The 16,836-nt window shown below is 41.0% G+C and overlaps 1 protein-coding gene across 6 annotated transcripts in view; it reads right to left on the bottom strand.

Annotated features, from left to right (window-relative positions):
• Positions 1 to 16,836, bottom strand: part of RSU1 (Ras suppressor protein 1) — a 274,063-nt gene that overhangs the window by 156,747 nt on the left and 100,480 nt on the right. For 3 of the 6 annotated variants that reach the window (XM_053225357.1, XM_053225356.1, XM_053225355.1), the window contains 2 exons: positions 9,487 to 9,696; positions 6,248 to 6,380 (listed from right to left, as the gene is read on the bottom strand). The exons of 1 other annotated variant lie outside the window; for it this stretch is intronic. In XM_053225357.1, the coding sequence (XP_053081332.1) occupies positions 6,248 to 6,380; positions 9,487 to 9,696 (343 nt within the window). The remainder of the gene's footprint in view (positions 1 to 6,247; positions 6,381 to 9,486; positions 9,697 to 16,836) is intronic. 2 more of the 6 variants (XM_015077841.3, XM_027073523.2) reach the window with 1 other exon arrangement.

Raw genomic sequence — 16,836 nt, forward strand, 5'->3', positions numbered from 1 at the left:
GAGCCGAAGTCGGATGCTTAACCGACTGAGCCGCCCAGGCGCCCCTAAATGTATTCAACCTTTTAGTGGTAAGGACACTAGTGGCTACATAAAATGCAGGAAGACGGACACAGCTCCTGCCCATCGGCCAAACATGCCCGAACCTGTCCCCACAGGGCTGGCAGGCCAGCACAATGTGGCTACGGCGTGACCACATTGGAGGACCACAGTGAACATGGGTTTGGGAGGGAAGCTTTTCCAAGTGTGCGCGTATATTCAAGTCAGAGTAAAAAACATCCTCAAATATGTATAAGACAGGGTTTCCCAGATGCGTTCAGGAATAACAGGTAGCATCCTGAAGCTAGTTTGTAAACCCTGGCAAGGTTCAACTTTGACCTTACTATGTTTAGGGGGTAGAGGTTCCCTCCTTTAACTCTCCCAAACTTCAGGTGCACCGGCAATATCGAATGAGAAACACCTTCCATTTAAAAAACCGAACCATTGTGCACGAACTATAAAATAAAATAAAACTAGAAAAATAAAGCTTCACAAGGCATGTAAAAACTTCATGTATTGAAAGAAATGTGCACATGTACAAAGAAAATGGAAAATTACTAATTACCTCTCAAGTTTACCTGAATAATAGCGCTAAATAAGTTAAAAGCAGAAGAGCAAAAATCCTTTTAAATGTAAATTACATTAATCTAATCAAAAAACTTGTAAGAGAGAGAAAATTGTTATGTACTCTTTTCTCACATGATCTGTTTTCTTCCTGTTACCTTAAGAGGGAGGTATTAATTTACCAGAGCAATGAAACGCTCATGGCCACAGACAGCAACAGGTGAATGAGTATGTCAAAGGACGACAGGTGATACTACATCCCAAATTACGTCTGTTCAGTGGAATAACTTGTGCTGGTAACATACTATCTGGAGAAAAAGGAGTGCTGTGTAATTTTACCACTGAAGGTAACATCAGATAAGGGATATGACCTCATACTGCCCAAAATATACTTTATGGACAGTTTCCCTCTTCCCTTTGCTATTTCTTAGCGATGTTAGATAAATGCAACATATTTGCATGCAAATAGATCTGGAGATGTCAAGAATTTGAATCATATTTTATGTTATGGTGCAAATGTGATAATATGTTTATTAACAAGAAAAAAATATACATATATAACATCTATAGAGGAAATATAAATTACCAGGCACCCAATACACAATCAACCTTTAAAAATAAAAACAATCTTTTATGTCCAAAGCTTTGGGGGGGGGGGGGAACCAAAACTGGTTCTTCATTTTCACGTCTACTCTAAGGAAATATTGTTTTTCTCTGACTTAATTTGAGCTGTTTTCAGATACAGTAATGAAAGAGAAGTCTACATTTTTTTCTGCATTCCTAAGTCACTATGTAAAATTCACTAACTGCTAAAAAGGTCCTGGAAGTTTAACACTCTCCTTCATCTTTCCATGATATTTATAAAACCATCTGCTAGTTCTGTGCATCCATTTTTATACTTCACCAGGAAATAATAAGGTTTGGAAAGTTTTGTTAAATGGGATTTCCTTCCTGAAAGGCCTGTCTTAAAATGAACGGGTGGTGGGGGGGGGTGGGTCACCTATTAGGTTTGAAATGCTTTAGCCTTTTGGTAGACCAGATATATCTGTTATCTAAGGATCTTTTACGTCACAGACTCAGCAGGCATTAGAGGATATGATAGTTGTTTAATAAAGCCCATTTACGTCCACTAGAGCCTGTGATAGGTTGGCACACAGTGAAGAAAAAAAGAAAACATTACTTAGTTTTAACTGTACGAGTAAAATAAGTTTGGAGATGATACCCAGAAGATCAAAGCATTCCTCCTTATAAGCCGAACAGGATGACTTATTTTGCTAGATTTGTAGTGAAAAGAAACTGCTGGCATTTTTCTCATCACTGCCCACCATCCACCAAATACTGCTTTGTTAAAATGTTTCCGAGAACCGGCATGAATAATAGTATGGCCAGTCTCCACTGAAGATTAAAAAAAGAAAATAAAGTAAGTGAGTGTGGCGCCTTCCCCTAGAGACAAAAGCAAGTCACGAGACAGGAAAATGCCAGGGAAGCATCCTTTGAGTTATGCCGCTCTGGAAATGAGGCTTAAGGACCGCCATGCTTCGCAAATTGCAGCCTTCATGAGGGTGCCTGTTTTCCAAATGCCTCTTTCAACCAACACATTTTCAGCCTAACATTTGTCAAACCTCTTCTTTTGTTAAGAGTTAACTTGTCAGCTTTTAAAATGGCTTGCGGTTCCCATCCACCTTCCTTGATGGAAATGTGAAAAGTGTGAGTTACTCCCTTTCACAAAGAATCTTGTCAAGGATCTTGACTCTAATCTGACTTCTCCTCCTGGAGGTAAAAAAAAAAAAAAAAAAAAATCTACCTTCTGGAAACTAAACAAGTGGTGACTATTCTATCATAATTCTGCTTCACAGAAATAAAAGAGGTCAAACAAGGAGAAAACCACCACCGGATACAGCGTTAGGAGGTGACCCTATGGCCTAAGGACAGCCTGAAAAATGCTAATGTACTTGTAGGGTTTGCTCCTCAAAAACTGGATGAGAGGCTTTTTTTATGCAATGACACCAGCCAATATGTTCCCCTGGCTGAAAGTATGACAAATAACAAAGAACAGTCCCCACCTGAGAAATGAGTTGGAAGGCATGATGAATGCCCCAAGCGTGTTCTACAGCACACTACCATAACATGCTCCCGGCCACACCTACCCGCGTCTCCCCGGCCCCTGCTCCACTGCGCAAGTTCCTATCTTCCTCGTGTCAAATCCTCTCGGAACATTTTAATTATTCCTCAACACTGATTGCACTGTTTTGTTTCCAATGTCCGCGGCTCCTCTTGGAGTCCATTAGAGCCTGGAAATCAGATAATCCGTCTTCTCCACCTGTCGCTGCTCTACACTCAGAAGGCCTCTGAGGATGTGCCTGGAACGTGAAGGTCGCTGTGAAAGTCGACCGCAGACATGAATGAACACGAGACATGCCAGTGAGGTGTTTACTGATCTCACTTAGGAATGGGTCGATTGGTTAGAAAAAAGGAAAATAAGGAAGCAGAGGCGTTGGCAAGTAAGTGCCAAAGCAAAATGAAAATGTGCTTTCATGGGAGTCGTCTCAAGATCGATACACAAAAAAGGCACTTTTTGCTGGAAGGGGTCTATGTGGCTTACACAAAAAAGGACAAGCGAGAGTAGAAACTGCAGCTTTTAGAACGGAATATCTAAGGTGAAGGTGCTGAATGTGAAATTGGCTTTTTTGAAAAAAATATGTGTAATGAATAAACCGGCTCCTTCAAAGTCATCACATGCCCAGCTTAAAAAAAAAAAAAAAGTAGCCAAGCACCTGCTTAATTAGAATAACATTTTTTCAGGTAGTTGATAAGGATGCAAAAGGTCCTCTAATTAGGAAGTGGCTGCTGAAAAAAATTAAAGAATTAAGTTGGGTTCTAGTTACATGAGGACACAGTCATGTACAGCTATTCATATAAAAGAGGTTCTTCCCTTTTATTTTATTTTTTAAGTTTACTTATTTTGAGAGAGAGAGAGAAAGCACGAGTCAGGGAAGGGCAGAAAGAGAGAATCCCAAGCAGGATCGTCACTGTCAGCACAGAGCCCTTCACGGGGCTCAAACCCACGAACCATGAGATCATGACCTGAGCCCAAACCAAGAGTAGGAAGCTTAACCGACTGAGCCACTCAGGCGCCCCAAGAAGACCTTACATTTTAACACTCAGCAAAACATAATGGTGGCATTTTTGTGTAAGTACTATTTTAAAAAAGACTAAGAGTCTGACTTAGCATCTAACTTAGTTAATAGGCCACGTGTTCAGCTAGTACGTTCAGTAAAGGAGTGAACACAGAAGATGTGGGAGAATGGGTGAAGGACAGACAGCTGAAATACCAAGCCACTAACACTTCTCTCCTTCCTAAGGAGAAGGGGAGAACTCTGAGGGAATTCACCGAGGGTCCCTGCCCTTAAGGAGGTCACATCAAGTGTATCCTCCCAGTTGAGGCTCCCACAGACTCCTCTAAAAGCAGTGAACGTTGTACTAACTGGTCCCCCAAGAAAGGGGGTGATGACTCCCCTACGCTTACTTAAGCTTGTGGATGCTCATGTCACTGTATAAAGGATAACGTCGTTCTCCAGGAGGAAATCAGAACATAAGCCAGTGGGCAAATTGTTTACATTACTCTGATCCTCAGAACTAGGATGCTAGTAAGAGAGACGGGGCCAGAGGCAACAAATATGCTACTGATGAAAATGCTGTGTCATATACAGTCCCTTTCAAAGAGCCCACTAATGAACTCAATCGAAGCCATGAGCCTCATTCATCCAACATCCTAACCATGTTCAAATAACCAGAAATAGTTCGTAACATACAATAGTTATTGAATATTGAATGTGTATGATGGTGATTAGTCAAGGACTTGGAGTTAACACAATATCCATCAATTCAAAACGTAATCTTTTAAAATGAAATTAAAATTAGAAGTGCTTTTATAGGCAATGTGCTCTAATACTCTATAGATTATAAATTAATGGATGATAAAATAAAACAGGGTTATCTAGAATGAAAAACAGAGTATTTTCCCCAGTTCTGAGTTCATAAAAGCTTGTTTGTGTATTTTTCTGTATGTTAAGGTATATACAATGATTTTCTGAAAAGATAACCTACAAACGAAGATCTATGGGGACTCCCATTTACTGAGAAAATATCAGACCTCTATCTAAAACTGATGATAGCAATGATTAACAATTTAAGAGGAAAAAAATGAACAATACGCTGCTCATTTGCAATTATATTTTCACACATTTTCATAATGAACTAATTTCCAAGGCTGAGCTATATTCATATTTAAAGACACTATATATATCATTGCAAGTAACTATGAGGCTCATGAAACAATAAAACACATCTTCTACTTCTCTCAGTTTACTCTTGAGGTAAGTCTTGAAAGGCATATTGTAAATGTCATGGTATCATCTTAAAAGAAACCTAAATTGTGCTTTAAGCGGCTTTCACATATGAGGATATGCTATCATTTCAGCAATTTAAGCATATTTAATTTTAACACCACCGTTCTTCCCGGCTCATCTTCTCTGTGGCTCTGCCCGAGGCACACAGGACTACACCAAGTCCTAGATGTGAGACCAGGAACACGGTACACGGGAGGAGGGCCCAGAAGCACACAGCTGACAATCTACCGGCAGGGATTCTGCCCTGTGGGCTAATCCTGACCCGCTGCCCCAGCACGGACTCAGTGAGGCCTGTGTTGAGTGGGGGGGATTTTTTTAAGCCCCAAAAAGCAAACTCCTAACTGAATGTGACCTTTAATGATTCTCGCGCTCTTCTCTAGTAGCTGGGATGTGAAATTCTCAAAGGATGGTGCTGGACACAAAATCTGATTAAATCAGAGTATGGATTTTTTTTTTTTTCGGGTCTCTTCTGTATTTGTTTAACACTAGAAGGGACTAGATTTCACCATTAAGGATCGGGAAGCACTGAGATAAATGATCATTTCAACTGAGGGATGGGGGTGGGATGAGGGGGAAGTAACTTCAGAAGATGCAGGAACCAACAGGGCAAGTGGGGATGGAAGAATTGCAGCTGCCCTTTGACACAATGAGGAAGAAACAGGTGTGGACAGTTAGGTCCTAGGGCTGGATCCCCAAGGTCGCCCTTGACCCAGGGCAAGGACTTAAGGGATTTTGATGCTGTGACTAAAGCTGGCTGATTCCTCCTCCTCTTTTTCTGCCTTTTCTTTTTCTCTTAGAGAGATTATCATCTTGCTAGAGTAAGAGCTTCTAAAGAATAGAATGATGCTTTCCTAGTATCTCTTCCTAATGCTATAAATAAACTGCTTAACAATTTTGTTCATAACATTTCTTATTCTTTGCATTCAAAGGAGAAAAAAGTACGTGCTGATCTTAATGTGTCTGGTGAATTTCGCTAGGGCCATGAATATGCAACCAATTTAATGCCTTAAAATTTTTCTCCACAACTTTGGTGTGAATTCCCCTTGAAAACGTCAATTAAGAATAATCTATAAATAACAGGGGCAATTACTACCTGTGGTTATTAATAAAACATTTAAAAATACTATAAGCTAACCACCACCAATATGACAAGGTCATATGATAGTTTTTAAAAATGGCATAATTACAAATACTGTAAAACGACAGTCTACTAATTTAGAGAATCACAGTCTACTTACTATTTGTATGTCTCAGAACGGATATATTCAAACACGTGGGACACACCAAGCTGGAACTGGTCAGCAATGGGGGTAACCCAGGGATTGTTCTCTGCTTTGAACACTTGCTTCTGACCAGTTAAATCCAAGTTTCCTGAAATGATGGAAGGAAAAGAGGAGAGGTGACGTTCATTTCATCTAACACAAATCAGGTCTAAGGAGTCCTGCCCAGTAACCACGGCACAACCCAAAATACCTCTTGGATCATTTGAATTGATTTTTTAAAAATGTTACTTCAAGTCCTTACTGGTATGCAAGAAATGTTAGTGATAGTACCCTGGCGCAAGATATTAACAACAGAAGGAAGGAAGGAAGGAAGGGAGGGAGGGAGGGAGGGAGGGAGATAAAAAGGTAAGAAGGAAGGAAACCTGGAAGGTGTTCTTGCAAATGCAGCATATACTTTATTTTTCTAGGTATTTGTTACAGAGAAGGAAATGACCCATCCAAGACTGAAAGACACAATCCTTTTAGAAACTCCTGAAATTCTATTTGACAATGTATATTATTGCTTGTCCAATCTCATCTAAACCCAATCCAATCAACATCACCATTCATCAAAGTAGACCATGAGTGAAGGAAGATAAGAACGTTGCCCAAGTAAAATTATTGCTGTATTACTCAGGGACCATAAGCACATCACAGAATCGGCACTAAATGAATCTCATTAACACAGAAAGGCTGGAAACTCACATCTGTATACTCCTTACCAGCTGATGAATTAGCTTTAAAAACCATTTCTTCATTTGATTACCTACCAATCCCTAAGGTCAATAATTGACGTCGCTTATAGATGGAGAAATGGAAACATGGCAAAATTAAGTAATATGTCCAAGATCAGAAAATGTCAAAGTCGGGATTTGAACCCAAGGCTCCTGACCCCAAATCTTGTATTCTTTCTACACTGTCTGGTGAAGCTTTCAGGTTACATATTCTAGATCAACCACGGATGAGTTAAGGAAGGTAGCATAACAAAGTCAGCAAGTGCCACCCATCTGAATATCATCTGTTAATAGTCAGTTGACCTTTTCTCCCCCGTTTGGTATATTCAAAAATGGTAAAGGCTACGTGTGAAAGAGCTTCCCACCACACGCTTGCCTACGCAAGAGACAAGGACAGCACGGTGTTGGAGCAGCAGCATATTCAGGTTGCTTGGCATCAGACTCACCAAAAGCCTTCCCCTAAAGGCCCTACTGAGGAAGTCCATTTTCAGACTCCCAGCCTGCAGGACAAGAGACTCACCGATTATTCTTCCCAAGATACATCCAACGTGCCTTGCCTGTCCAGTTTTGAAACTTTACTTGCCAATTGTGTCATAACTGATAACTCAAGATAAGGAAAACACATTCTGGGACGCAAGTATACCATGAAGCACATAATGTCCTAGCTGATCTGAACTTTAGAAATGCACAAACATTTGTACTGGGAAGATGATGTAATATTTCTTCTTAAAACAATTGATGGTTTCCATTTGTCTTCTTCTTGTTATACGAACTTGTAACTATTCAGAAAAATAAAGAAAAGACCAATATAAAAGTGATTACAATTTAATAAAATGCTTCTCAAGAAAACAGATATTACCAAATATAATGAGTGAGTAATTCATCATTTTTCCAAAGCTACTTTAGAATTTGTTGGTGTCAACTACAAAAATAAGCAGATAAATTTCTCTCCAAGATTATCAATATTGTCAATTTCCTCATCCTAATGGTTAAACATCATTAGTCAGATATTAAATCATTGGGTAAATTAATAGGCTTTATTCTCTAAACCAGGAGTCAGAAAACTGCCTCAGGCAAGTCAAAATCCCTGAGTTGTCCAAATTCTCTTAGCTGCATATCCTACTTGGGTGTGAGCTGTAAGTCCTGAGCTGTTTGTTTTTATCTTCTCCTGGGGAGGGGTTTTAGCTTTCTAAGAATAAAAATTTGTATCTTGTTTAAATTCCTCTGTAATTATTTTTTTCTTTTAGGATCTTGTTTGCTGTACTCTATGTCCTCTCTTCCATATAATTCTATTACTTTTTCCAATTTTTTCCTTTCCTAAAAATGAATATAACATCTGAAAAAAAGTCTTCCGTTTAAAAACAATTCTAGGAGTGACTGGGTGGCTCAGTCGGTTAAGTGGCTGACTGTTGATTTCAGCTCAGGTCATGATCTCACACTTCGTGGGATCGAGTCTCACATCAGGCTCCATGCTGACAGCACAGAACCTGCTTAAGATTCTCTTCCTCCCTCTCCGCCCTCCCCTGCTCTCTCCCTCTCTCTCTAAAAATAAAAATAAAAACAATTCTAAAAGAGACAATAAAACCAATTCCATATTTAAAAAAAAAAATTTTTTTAATGTTTATTTATGAGAGAGAGAGAGAGAGAGAGAGAGAGCGCGCGCGCGCACACGCGCGCATGCGAGCAAGGGAGGGGCAGAGAGAGAGACACACAGAATCCGAAGCAGGTTCCAGGCTCTGAGCTGTCAGCACAGAGCCCGACACCTGGCTTGAACTCACGAACTGTGAGGTCATGACCTGAGCAGAAATCGGACGCTTAACCGACTAAGCTACCCAGGCACCCCAACAATCCCGTATTTCTTAAGTGGCCTGTTTTAAACGTACAGTGAATATGTTGCCCATTGTTCTTAGGAAGCATGGTCACTGAGGGAAGGCCCCACAGCAGGCAACGGTCACCATGGTATAGCAAATTCACTAATAAGCTGGGGGGGAGGCAGTGGAAGTAAACACCTCTCTTAAAATCTTCACCCCATAAACAAGCTATGTTTATCCTGCCTCTGAGGCCTGCCCACTGACATCAGCATGAAATCAACTATGAAAAAATAAATAACAGACATTTGGAAAAATATACGTATTCCAAAGTGGCTAAGAAAAAAAGGAAGAGAAGCCACAAAAGGCATGAATTGCATAAGGAAGCAAACCATTTCCTAAACAAGGGGATCTCCCTGTAAGTGGCTACTCTGACCTGAAGATCTTTCCTCCTTGTTCCCCAAATCATCTATCCTACTGAGAAACACAGTCTGAATTTCTAATGGGTATAATTTAATCTGGTGAACATCGGACTCCCCAACATTCGCATATCACCAGGAATTAATTCAATGGGATTGCTTTCTCTTAACATGTGGATCAGACTAGTCTGCGGAAGAAGAGGGGGAGGACGAGGGAAGGGAACTCGATACCTGGAACACAGAGCACTTCTCACCACGCTGTGTTTTCAGGGCCCTGGGTCCATGTGAGAAAACTGTGGACCAGGGACAGTCTCCAGGAAAGACCCCACAGGCAATCCTCAGCTCGGGGATGACGTCCATGGGACAGTGAGAGAAAGAAGACTCTCTTTTCTCCTGGACTGCATCATAAGCTTGCTTCCACCAAGGTCCAAGGGTTGTCCCGAAAATGCGGGAGTATAGGTATGCTATGAGCGAAGCAAGTCTTAATGGATTGATCATCTTTGAGCTTGAGATACAAGTACATGTCTCTGTGCGAAGGAAGAGCCTGCTTCCTACCACCTACCCACTTGGGAATGCACGTGGCCTCTTGTTAACTTATTAGCAGCCTCTTACGAAGCCGGCAGCCTTTTTAGTGGTAATCCTCTGAAAATCACGTACTAAAGTTCTATGCTCCCTGACTGCCACACATGGAAGACAGAGCTAGAGGAGTAATGCTAAGAAAGGTCAGCCGTGTTCTCTGGGCCCTTTTGTCTGAAGCCTCTAACCCCCTGGAGATCTGTCAGTCCCTAGCAATGTCTCTATTTAAGCGCTGTCAACGGAGACAGAAGAGACGGAGGGGACTGCTAATGACGTCTGCTAACTGGAGCACGCAGGAGCAGGAGACGCTGGATGCCAGCTAGACACGTACCCTTTGGGGAAAAGGAGTGCGAAAGTCGGGGTACAACACAAAGGATCATGGGATATTCATGAGCATTCTCGTTTCTACCACTTTACACTCATCTGTGCATTCCAGAGGGGGAGGGGGCCTGGGGCACCCTCTACCCCACCCCCATGTGCTTAATTTTAGTATCAAACACAGCTACTGAGTCAGATTCCCAGATCTTCACCAGGCTGCCAGATTTGGCAGGGAGTGATTCAAGTTCCCTGGGGGGAGGGGGCGACCCAAAACAATAGCTCAGGTGGTCGAAGCTGCTCTTTCCTTGTAAACAAAGAAGCAGGAAGACCATGTTTAACATCCACAGCAAACCCTAAAAGCAGACGACTGCTGCAGGTGACAGAGACTGAGATCGTGCAAGCCAAACCCGGGCACTGCCTCTTCGGAGCTCTAACCCGGCTCGGGGTAACAGGACGTGCTTATTTTGCTTTTCAACTTAATGTCATCGGCGGAGAGCACAATACCTGCCTCTGTGCGGCTGGAATCTTCCCAGCCGGCTATTTGTCTCCGGCCTCCCTACCTGCCGGTGCGCCGGCCCAGAATGCAGCAATTTCAGAAGGGGGTTAATATAATTAGAGTAAAGCTGGGCCATTATACTATGTGAAAAGATGACACCCGTCTCATATTGGCCTAGCAACAAGTTACCCTTGCCTCAGCAAAGCTCATCTGTCAGCTGTCGGAGGTAGGTTCCCTTTTAAGTAATAACATGCAGGAAGCGTCTCGCCCCCGCTGTCAGTCAGGATGCAATCCCCCGCACTGCCGCACGCTTCAGTGCGTCTAGTTAGGCGCCCTCGCCCAGCTCCTTTATTAGAAGCCCGAGCGGCGCTCTGGTGGTGTTCTAACAAGGATCAGGCAGCAGGATTAAGCACTGTGACAAAGAGGATCTAATAAGCTAGAAAGTGGTGCATCTACAGACAGGCTGGCTGGCTCCCAGACATAGATTCACTCTGCTCACTCTTCGGTGGGAAGGCCCGGGCCACAGGGGAAGCCAGCCAGCTCCGTGATTAGCGGTGACCCCCTGACCGAGGCTGCTATGAAGATCATATATCACTCAGAGGCTTATTCTGCAATCGCAAATTGGATTTGCCATTTTATTACCTGCAAAAGGACCACATATGCTTCTTTCCAAAGCCGCTGGTACAGTAAGCTTTGCCGTGCCACCGTAATTTTGTAAGCACTAAATCATGCAAAACAATCGTTCTCCTTGCTGGTTACAGATGGGATTGAATGCAATAGGCAATTGCGGCCCCATTAGTAAACATGGTCATTTTCACTTACGGAAGTTGGTTATTTTCATAATCACCCTGTTCCAGAATTCTTCCTGTGTACTTGAAATTCTGAAACATGTGGCCAGTAAATATTATTTATCATATATTAGGAAATCCAGAGGATCTGGGCCAATTTTTCACACCATCGAAGCGGCATTCCCTTCTTTCGTAATTCCAAAATTCCACGGAGTGCTTTTTTAAATTAATGCACTCTAAAAGCCAGGTGCTCACTCCCAGAAATCTAAGGCCATGGTCTAACAAGGTAAAAGTAGCAAACCATGGCTGACTGGGCAGTCTATCATTAGTGTACTAGGTTCGCCCAAACGCAGATAATTGATTTGCTCTGGAAAGGGTCTAGATGGGACATTATGACAGCTGAAAGATCACCCCTGCTCCTCAGTGAATCCACACACTGAAGCTAACCACAAATGACTCCAACACAAAATACAAGCTACATTTACGGATGCTCCATACATAAAGAGATACTCTACACCTAAATCTCTATAATTCTTATTACCACATACCATACCACTCATCGCAAAAGTACATGATTATAGGTAACAACTCAATATGGAAGGCTCCTACTTTTCCCCTTCTTTAGCAAAACACTTTACTGAATGGAAAATGATCATATGGCTCATAAAATAATGCTTACATTGTAACAGTAAATGTTTGTGGTAATAAAACACACTGGAAACAAACAGAATGTTCACCAACAGGTGAGAAGCAGAATAATGTATGTTCCAGCCCTACAGGTATGGAATGGATTTATTTGCATGTCCTGGCCTAGAAAGAGGTCTACAGTATAATTAAAAATAATAATAATAATGAGTATTCTAAATTTGCTCTTATTTTTGAAAAAAGTACCTCAAAAAAATCCCATATATGTGCATGAGTAAATGTTTACGTGAAAAGTAAAAGAAGAAGGCACATACGTCAAATCGTGAATGTGGGTTTCCCTGAAGAGGGGAAGGTAAGGCAGGACAGGGATTTGAACTAGCAGAGCAAAGGATAAACTACTCATTTTCTCTTTTGAGAATTCCATGTGCTTACAAGTATGGATTATTTTTATAAGAAAAGCATAAAGTACCCTGAAAGGAAATGCCAAATACAATTTCAAAATACATGAAGCACATTAATTAGCACAAAGGAGCCCATCTTATTTAAAATGGCATCGTCCATGGGGCGCCTGGGTGGCTCAGTCGGTTGAGCGGCCGACTTCAGCTCAAGTCATGATCTCACACAGCTCGCGCGTTCGAGCCCGCGCTGGGCTCTGTGCTGACAGCTCGGAGCCTGGAGCCTGCTTCTGACTCTGTGTCTCCCTCTCTCTCTGCCCCCAACCCACTCACATTCTGTCTCTGTCTCTCTCAAAAGTAAATACACATTAAAAATAAAAAAATTAAATGGCATCATCCTACTGCAGTGAACACCAAATTTCATAGATGATGGTCTATAAAGCCGTAACTGGACTGAGAATCTAGATCTGAAGCTGCTTCTCTTTCTGGGCATCATCAATGCAATCAAAGTAAGCTGGGATGTCTCATGACAGCTCTCAAATTTATTCCGTGGGGAATTCGAGGCCACACTGTCATTCTGGCAATTGTCTGCTTAGCCTTTCTGGCAACACGTCATTCATTTAATACACCCAATGAATGCACTGCTGCTTTAGGATACATACTTAAATAGACAGCTGCTCTTGCGATCTTGTTGGGGAAGAGCACAATTTAAATAAAAAAAAAAAAATAATATCCTGCCAAACGGCTCCAACAAAGTGGCCTCTGATTTATATGTATCCCTGTGTACAAGGGTTCAGAAACCCTTTTCACCAATGAAGAAAAATCGCATTTTACATAGGTTTCCCTGTGATACTCTTCTTGGCCATTTGAGATCTGTGTTCCAGGGTCAGATGGAAAAAGGGGGCCCTCGGTCACTTATAAACATGACGCCCAACAATGGAACCGCAGCAGCCCCAATACACACCACCATGGTTGTTTCTTCCTGCAAGGCGCACCTTCTATGGATGTTAAATAAATAATTCATGTTTTAACCTGCTGCTCATATAGGATTTCCCAATCATCCTTTCAAATGTGGGAGGTAATCTCATTTGTGCTTGCCAGATTTCCCTTTGTTATGTAATGCTACCAAGGGTAGACAGAAGCCCAGGAGATCTGGCCAGAGGACCTGGCTCCCGATCCCAAATAGCACGCATCAACTTTGTGACAGACACGTTTGGGGTCAATCTTTGTTCTTTTTTTCTGAGGTTTGCCTTCCTCAGCTGTCCTGTGGGGATAACAGCACCAACTGATAGGACTACAGACAAGAGCCAATAAGTGTACAGAATGGTTCCATAAACTGGAAAGCACTATGTACACTATGCTCCTCGTTATTATTATTTCAAGTGAAATCTGCAAAGGAGTGAAATGTATACTCGAAAACAATGTGCCTAAAGTGGGTTTGCTGAATGAATTTATAACCCCCGGAAACAGGAGGTGCCCTAAGTCAGTTATTATCTATGCGGTGACAATCTTACGAGGAAGGGGCCCTGTTCATGATCTTCTCAAGGGTCTGTGATTGAAAGGAGAGGAAAAATAAAATTTAGCAACACTGATTTCATTTCCTGGAAGTCTGAATGATGTCTAAACAGCAGCAGTCTGAGGCACCCTCCTGGAGTCAGTTCCCAGAGTACACTGGGGGCACCCACCATCCCCCTAGCCCTCATTCTCTCCATTCTAATTCCCGAGTTCAGGACATCCTTATGACTGCCTGGGAAGCTAGGAATGTCAACACCGAGGGAGCTTCCGTTACCCTGGAGACTCCAGAAGTCACTAATTAATGCAACATAAACTAAAATAAATTTATGCTCAAAGAATAAGTTTCAGTATAATTTTTTTTAAGTTTATTTATTTTGAAAGAGAGCAAGTGAGCAGGGGAGGGGCAGAGAGAGAGAAGGAGAGAATCCCAAGGAGACTCTGCACAGTCCGTGTAGAGCTCGATGCAGGGATTGAACTTGAACAAACCATGAGACTGTGACCCGAGCCAAAATCAAGAGTTGGACACTTAAGTGACTGAGTGAGCCACGAAGGTGCCCTTCAGTATCATAACTTTTAATAGGATTGATAAATATATCACAAACCGGCCTTCACCATAGCTGTTTAAGATAACCGTATACAGAAAGGTCACCTTCTTGATAAAACTTTTTTTTCAGCCAGTGTAGCATTCAGTTCTTTTATCTCAGGTTCCTTCAACAATTCCCTCATTAGCAAGATTTAATATTTATAATAGCATTACCTAATTGATTTGTGATACTGCAGACAGGAACAATTTGTTGTTTTCTTCCTTGAAGGCCCTCTAGTCCCTAGTTAATCCCTACAGGTATATGGGGCTCACCATCACATCCACGTTGCCTAGTTATTTTTGTTCCATAGCACACCTTTAGAAGACCTGCAACTCCCTTTCAATGAAACATATGGAGTCTTGAAGAAGTAAGGAGCAGGCTGTATAAGAAGAGTAAACTGTATAAATTAACACCATTAGCATGTAAGAAACAAAATCCAAGACAGCATCTACCGTTCATGCTTGTGAACACAGAAGTATAAGGAAACGCAAAGACTAGAAGACAGTTCTATCCTGTTCACTTGCAGTTCATAAACATCCTCCTCTCAAATTAGTACATATTCAAAAAGACTGGGGCTCCCAGGGTTGGCCAAGGGTCGAGAATTAGACAGTTCCCAATATGGCTGGTCGGAGTACAAAATGGCACCTCTTTACGGAAAGGTAATTTGGCAATATATATTCAGAGCTATAAAAATGTTCATACTGTTTGACCTACTAATTCCATCCTGGTAATAAATTTATGCTAAGGAAATGATCATAGATATCCCCAATGATTTATGAATACAAATTTTCAACTCAGTGTTGCTTATGTTCCTCCTCAACATCTGTAAACAACTCAGATGTCTAAGGGCTTGGTTAACAAATTATAAACACTCATATTATGTAGCCACATGATTAAAAATGTTTTCAAATAAAATTTAATGACATACAGTGATGATCATGACTTAATACTGAACTGAACACAATAGGCTATTGAACTCATAAAGTATGGTAGGTTTTTTTTTTTTTTAAATAGGTATTTACACATACACATAAGGAAAAAGGCTAAAAAAATACACATAAGTACCAACACACAAGAATAGAGAAAAGGTGGGAGGGGAGTACACTCAGAATCCTAACAGTGGTCATTTCTGAATGACAGGATCAAGAAAGTTACCCCTTTCTGTGTTTCTCAGATTTTCTAAAGCAGTGGTTCTCAAACTTGGGTGTGCATCCAAATTTCCTGGAGGCCTTATTAGAACTTACAGAGTTTGTGATTTAATAAGACTTGGGGGACACAAGAAACAACAGGGGTTGGTGAGAATGTGGAGAAAAATGAATCCTTGTGCACTGTTGGTGGGAATGCAAACCGGCACAGCCACCATGGAAAATAGCATGGACGTTCCTCCCAAAGTTAAAAATAGAAGTACCCTATGATCTAGTAATCACACTACTGGGTATTTACCCAAAAAACAGTAAAACACTAATTTGAAAAGATGTATGCACCCTTATGTTTATTGTAGCATTATTTACAATAGCCAAGATATGGAAGCAGTCCAGGTATCCATCAACAGATGAATGGATAAAAAAGATGTGGTACACACACACACAACAGAATATTACTCAGCCATAAAAAAGAATGAAATCTTCCCATCTGCAACAACATGGAGGATCTAGAGAGTATTATGCTAAGTGAAATAAGTCAGAGAAAGACAAATATCACAGGATTTCACTCTTACATGCAGTTTAAGAAACAACACAAAAATAAACAGAAAGCAAAGAAACAAACAAAGACAAACAAAGAAAAACAGAGGCCAACCAAAAAGATGCAACTTAACTCTAGAAAACAAACTGATGGTTCTTACCAGAGGGAAGGTGGTGGGGCCAAGGAATGAGTGAAACAGGTGAAGGGGATTAAGAGTACACATATAATGATGAGCAATGAATAACATAAAATTGTTAAAAACACTATATTGTACACCTGAAACTAATAGAACACTGTATGTTAACTATTCTGGATTAAAATAAAAAAAAAGTAGGTTAAAGCAATATAGAAAATAAATAAATAAATAAATAAATAAATAAATAAATAAATAAATTTATTTTTTAAAAAGACTTGAGGCCCAAGAGTTTCCATTTCTAACAAGTTCTTACGGGCAGATGATGTTTCTCGTGGAGACCACACTCAGAAAAAAGTCACTACTGACAACCGTAATTAGAAATTAGAAATAACTGTATAATGTGTAGGCATTTTAAGTATAGACAATTATATCTGTCAATTACTCCTCAATAACGTTAAAAAAATTTGA

The sequence above is a fragment of the Acinonyx jubatus genome, chromosome B4 (assembly GCF_027475565.1).
Source record: "Acinonyx jubatus isolate Ajub_Pintada_27869175 chromosome B4, VMU_Ajub_asm_v1.0, whole genome shotgun sequence".
Taxonomy (NCBI): domain Eukaryota; kingdom Metazoa; phylum Chordata; class Mammalia; order Carnivora; family Felidae; genus Acinonyx; species Acinonyx jubatus.